Here is a 6,000-nt window from a genome sequence, read left to right as displayed (position 1 = left end):
TCCTTCCCTTCCTCAGAGAGTGAGGGGAAGAGGAGGAGGAGGAGGCGTCCTTCTTCTGGAGCTCCTCTCTTTCCTTCTGCCTCCAGAGCCAAAGAGCGAGAGGGCCTTCCCCTGTCTCCCCCTCCCCCTCGGCGAGGGCGAGTGTGAGTCTGTGTAAAGCCCCCCCCCCTCGGAAGAGCGAGCTGCTGCTTCTGCTGCTGCTTCTCCTCCTGCTCTTGCTTCTCTTGCTGCTGCTCTGCTCTGGCTCTTGGAGGCGCGTGGCTCCTTCTTTGTGTGGAGCAGCTGGTCCTGGAGGCAGAGAGGCGAAAGCCTGGGGCTGGCCCTCCGAAGTCGAGGGGGGGCAGAGAGAGAGAAAGAGAGACGCAGGCGCAGCACAGAGAGAGAGAGGGAGAGCTGGGGCCCCCTTTGCAGCCAGACCCCTCCAGGAGACCAGACTGCCTCCCTCTTTCCCCAGCTGCCCTCCTCACCTGGCCCTCCTCCTCCTCCTCACCTGCCGCCCTCCTTCCCTCCCTCTCTCTCACCCCAGCCCTTGGGGCTTCCCTCCCTCCATCCTCCTTCCAAGAGCCCCAACAACAACTTGGAGGAGGCTTCTCCTCGCTGGATCTTGCCTGGGAAGCCTCTCTGAACTTCAACCAAGCCCCCCTCTTTTCTTATTCGGGACCCCCAACCAGCCCTCTTTCCACCCCCTCCCCACCATTGCCTCCCCTCCTTTGCAAGATGGATGTAAGATTTTACCCGCCTTCCTCGGGAAGCTCTCTGCCCGGAGACCCCTCCAACCTGGACTTTGCCCAGTGCTTGGGCTACTACGGCTACAACAAGGTGAGGAGCAGGAGGATGATGAGGATGATGCCTCTTTCTCTTGGATCTCTACCCTCCCTTCTTCCCTTTGGTTGTTTGCTCGACTTTGCTGGTTGTTTTTGCTGTTTGACATTTTTGGGGGGGTGCAGGTCTTGTTTGGTCGGTTCGTTGCAAGAGATGCTCCAGTTTGAAAGGAGGGATGTGTCAGTAGGGTTGCCATAATTGTTGTGGGGTAGAAGAAGGGATCTTCTTGGGATCTTCCAACTTTGCTTCCTCTCTGCTTCTAAATTTGCATAGAGATTTTGGAGCCCCTTTGAGACTCACTGAAAGGAAGAAGTGGGCAGCAGGAGCTTTATTCAGATGCATTTGGATATAAATAATAATAGCAATAATAATAATAACAATATTGTAGAGAGATCTTGTAGCACCTTTAAGACTCACCCAAAGGAAGAAGTAGGCAGCAGGAGCTTTCCCAGACTCCCCTCTACTTCCTCAGATGCATTTGGATATAATAATAATAATGATGATGATGATGATGATGATGTAGAGAGAGATCTTTGAGATTCACTGAAAGAAAGAAGTGCAGGAGCCTTCCTAGACTTGGGCCCACTTCCTCAGATGCATTTGGATATGATACTATTAATAATAATAATGACAATAACTTGTAGCACCTTTGAGAGTCACTGAAAGAAAGAAGTGGGCAGCAGGAGCTTTCCTAGACTTCCCTCTATTTCCTCAAATGCATTTGGATATAATAATAATAATAATAATAATAATAATAATAATAATAGAGAGATCTTGTAGCATCTTTGAGATTCACTGAAAGAAAGAAGTGGGCAGCAGGAGCTTTCCTAGACTTTGGTCCATTTCCTCAGATGAATATAGATATGATGATGATGATGATGATGATGATAACTTGTAGCATCTTTTAGACTCACTGAAAGAAAAAAGTGGGCAGCAGGAGCTTCCCTAGACTTCAGTCGACTTTCTCAGAGGCTTTTGGGCTTATAAATAGGAGAGCAATGTCTTAAAGATCCAAACTTTTTAAAGTGAGCTCAGCCAGGCTTTCAAACCTCTATGCAGAAACCATCTCAGGTTTTTCCCCCCTCCTCCATTTCTTTGCAAGGGACAGTAATCCTTTATCATTTCTTCCCAGATGATGATGATGATTTGCATGAAGGCACCCTTTCCCTTGTCAAAACACATGCACTCCCCAAAATGCACTCCTTGCAGGATAGCTCCCTGTTTCATTGTTCTTGTGGAGGGCAATTGCTGATGAAGGAAAAAAACTCTGTGTGTGTATACAATGTATCCGGGCCAAAAAGGAAACAAAAAGCTTGTGTAGTTTCTTTTTTCAGATGCACATTGTTTCTCTGCTTTCTTGGAAACCTGGAACAATGGACACTTTTGCTGAGCCTCCTACAAAACTACTTGGGAGGCTTTGCAGGAAAAAAGATCCCAATCCCACTGCTGTCTCCTTTTGGATCACTTGGTTTAGTTTAGTCTTTCTTTTTGGTAGGGACTGGACTTTTTCTTCCCAGGTTTTCGTCTTGAGTATTGTTTTGGGGTGTGTGGGTGTGTATATCTGTGTTTAGATTATATTAAAATAGAAAGGTTGCACGCAATTGTGCATGGTTGCTGCATCCCCAACCTTTCTCTCGACCCCAAAAATGGTCCCCTTTCCCACCTTCACATCCTCCCCACAGTTATGCTAAGGCTTTGGTTCTCGTGAAGCATGCTTCAAGGGAAGTTTTCTAGAAATCCGTGGGTTTTGCATCCAAGTGGAGGCGTTTAACATCCTAATGCAAAAGTCCTTCGGGATGAGCACTGTGCATGCAAAGGGTAGCTCAGTTTCCAACACAATGAAGGGAACCAATTGCATCGAAACTGGCTTATCCGTACACGTCGCATTTGTGATCTCTGTATCTTATTGACATCTTTCTTGTAAGATGACAAGGTGCGCGCCGCTTGCCAGAAGGGCATTCCCTGTGGCTAAATGCATTTACGATATTGCGTATCTGTGTTTAAAACCATTGCTTGTATGTTTCCTCCAAAGAGCCAGAAAGAACAGGGAAATGCAAACTTCATAGGGACAGCCATGACTCATGCTATTCTAAAAGGGACTTTCTTGCTGTTTGCATTACGCTGTGTCAATAGCGCACTGAGTTATTAGCACCGGGGCCTTCGTACATGTATATAAAGATCCCTTTCACAGCCAGCTCCCTCCTCTCTGCCCCGCCTAGGCTGTGTTTGCCCAACCTCTGGGGCCTCTTCTTGTGTGACACTGCCTGAAGATGCTGCGAAATAAAGGAGGGTGTGCAAAGAGTAACTCATAATGCACTTGCTCAATAATAATAGTAGTGATAAGAAGTAATAGAAGCCAACTGAGTATAGCCATATGCCTGCATCTGTTCTCCGAAGTTGCTTAGTGGGAGGCTGCCACCGACTCAAGACATTCTCCTTTAAAAGAAAGCGCTCATTTGAAATATGCTGGGCTGGGCATGGCAGTGATGTTTGAAGAAAGCTGATCCGGTGTTTGCCTTGTCCGGTTGTAGCTACAATCTCCTTATCTGTTCACCAAGGGATATTGAGCCACTCCTGAAGAATGCATGCCTGCGCATGCTCCATGGAAATACAACACCGAGTGTATAAGCATGCTGCTCTGTTTATAGTACGAACAGAAAAAAAATGAGAAGAAGATGCTGTGGAAATGGTGGAGAAGACAGAAATTAGCAGAGTAGATCATCACCCTTGAGTCTTAAGTCTTTCTAATTTGGTCTGAAGAACCACGCTTTGATACACAGCAGGACTGCCAGCTGCATAAAGTTGCAATTCTTTAAAGAACTGCCAGATCTATTGTGAACATTTGCATTATGTTCTGTATGCCTTGTGCATTTAGGTGTGGCCACTTACAAAAATGTGTGTAAACAATTGTTGATTGGCTATTTTATTGACCCATTCAGGTGCGAATTGCTTCATGGTATAGTGGTTTGAGTGTTGCACTATGACTCTGGAGACCAGGGTTCGAAACCCACTGGCTGACCTTGGGCAAGTCACACTCTTTCAGCATCAGGAAAGCAAAAGTGAATCCCCTCTGAACAAATCTTGCCAAGAAAACCCCCTGATGGGTTCGCCTCAGGGTCTCCGTAAGTCCAAAAGAACTTGAAAACACACAGAAAAAGTAGGGGCAAACTAACTGTAGCACTTTTAAAACAACTTTCAAATGTACCTTTTGTCATGGTGATGAAAGAAGGTATGGGACTTCAGTTAGGTCCCATTTCTTACAACATCAGATTAAGGTCCCAAACAGACAGGCCAAAATAAAGCTGCTTTGGGTCACTTTGGAGGTATGCTGTTTAAATTATGCATGTGTCCTAAGAGGTCAGAAGCTCCACCAAAGCTGTGCATGGCATCCGGCCTCTTAGGGCACATGCATCTTTAAACAGCATACCTCCAAAGTGAGATATGCAGCTTTATTTTGGCCTGTCTGTTCAGGACCTAACTTGCTAGGAAACTGTTAACTCTGGTGCACTTTTTCTTCACCTTTACAAAATACACTTTTACATCAGCTTGTGCTCATTGTGAAGGATGAGCGTGATTTGGACTGAGATCCTGAGCAATGATGAGAAACGAGGACTGTTGAAATGACTTATAAGGAAAATGTGCTTTACTTGCTTCATTCTGTCTCTGATATCATCTAAGCTGTTTGTGGTTGCTTTGTCATCTGAAATCACATTGCATTAGTGTTATTTTTAAAAGAACACTTCATTACGTGCTGATAGTCATACAAGTCTAAGCTCTACTTAACAGTTTGTGGCAGGGTTAGTGCTTCCATGTTTTTGCTGAATCTGTGGCTACTGCATGGTGTCTGTAGCACAGTTCAAGAACAAGCCAACAGTTTGGATCTAGTGGATAGATATGGTTAAATACAATGGACAGTAATACAAAGGACATAATTTGTGTGTCTCAATTTCTGTACATACCTAATTATATGCTTTCAATGAGTTTTATTTACAGATAGCAGTCTGAGGCTATATACACATGTGTTGTATCATAACATATGTCTAGTTGAACAATTAGTGGTATTGGGAAGCTATGCTACTTATTTTTACACAATTAGTAGTATTTTGATATTGCAACTTGAGAACTCAGTGCTATTGGATGACAGTTTGGAAAGTCAGTGTTGTACATCTGTTCGAGTATTGGAGTGGGGCTTTCAGGTTCATGTCCCCACTGAGGCATGCAGCTCACTGTGTGACTCCATTGCTAGTCACTCTTTCTCATCCTAACCTGATTCAGAGGGTCATTGTGAGAATAAAACATGGAGGAGTAGAGTAATATATTTTGCCTTGAGTTCACTATAGGAAAAGGATGTAAGTGTAAATAACAGCAGTGGTGGGTTTACTCTGAGCAGTCTCTCCCAACCTGGCATATCCCAGATGTGTTTGGACTAGATGTCTTATCATCCTTAGCTAGCTTATCTAGTGCTGTCTAGGATGACTGGAGCTGTGTTCAGCATATTTGGGGGAACACCAGTTCAAGGAGGGCTGTCCTAGAATAACTGCTTTGTGAAGATCACTCTTACAGCTCGTCCCACAGATCAGTTGAGATTGAGAAAAATCAATTTCTAGCATAAGCTTTTGTGGACTTCAGACTTGCATCGGACGAAGTGGACTGGAGTCCATGAAAACTTATGTTAGATATGTGTTTTTTTTGCTCAGTGTCAAAGAAGCTACAGGATTCCTTTTATTTCATTTTATGCTGAAATGGATTAAAACAGCAGGGTCTTCCAGTACAATTAGAACGGGTGCTTAATAACCTCATATCCACATGTCTCAGACATTAAAGTGAGATCACAGGACAGAACTTTCTTTTGTCCTTCCATGGAAAACAATGTCCTGTGGAGGGGTGGATGAACCTGCCTTGTGTCTGATCTACCAGATTGTCCATTCAGACCAATCCATTTAATCTGACGAGTGATGATGGAACTTTTCATCCTTGAGCAGAGGATCTCTTTCTGTTTTGTTTTTGTATCACCTTTAATGTCCAACTGGCAATGCCAAGGACTGATCTTGGCCTGTTCCACTGGAGAAACATGGAGGTGACAATGTGGTATATGCCCCTATAGCCCTGCATGAAGGGAGAGCAAAGACTCAGAATACTGTGTGCAGCTTCATTCTCCGTATCTGAAAAAGGATGTTG

General features: G+C 44.6%; 1 protein-coding gene across 1 annotated transcript in view; it reads left to right on the top strand.

The window, feature by feature from the left end:
* The first annotated feature begins 256 nt into the window (after positions 1-256).
* TOX3 (TOX high mobility group box family member 3) overlaps positions 257-6,000 on the top strand; it is a 102,980-nt gene continuing 97,236 nt past the window's right edge. Inside the window, exon 1 of the mRNA XM_042438716.1 lies at positions 257-819. Within this exon, the coding sequence (XP_042294650.1) occupies positions 718-819 (102 nt within the window). The 5' untranslated portion in view covers positions 257-717. The remainder of the gene's footprint in view (positions 820-6,000) is intronic.

The sequence above is a fragment of the Sceloporus undulatus genome, chromosome 8 (assembly GCF_019175285.1).
Source record: "Sceloporus undulatus isolate JIND9_A2432 ecotype Alabama chromosome 8, SceUnd_v1.1, whole genome shotgun sequence".
In the NCBI taxonomy this organism is placed as follows: domain Eukaryota; kingdom Metazoa; phylum Chordata; class Lepidosauria; order Squamata; family Phrynosomatidae; genus Sceloporus; species Sceloporus undulatus.
This window is presented reverse-complemented; position numbering and strand designations above follow the sequence as displayed.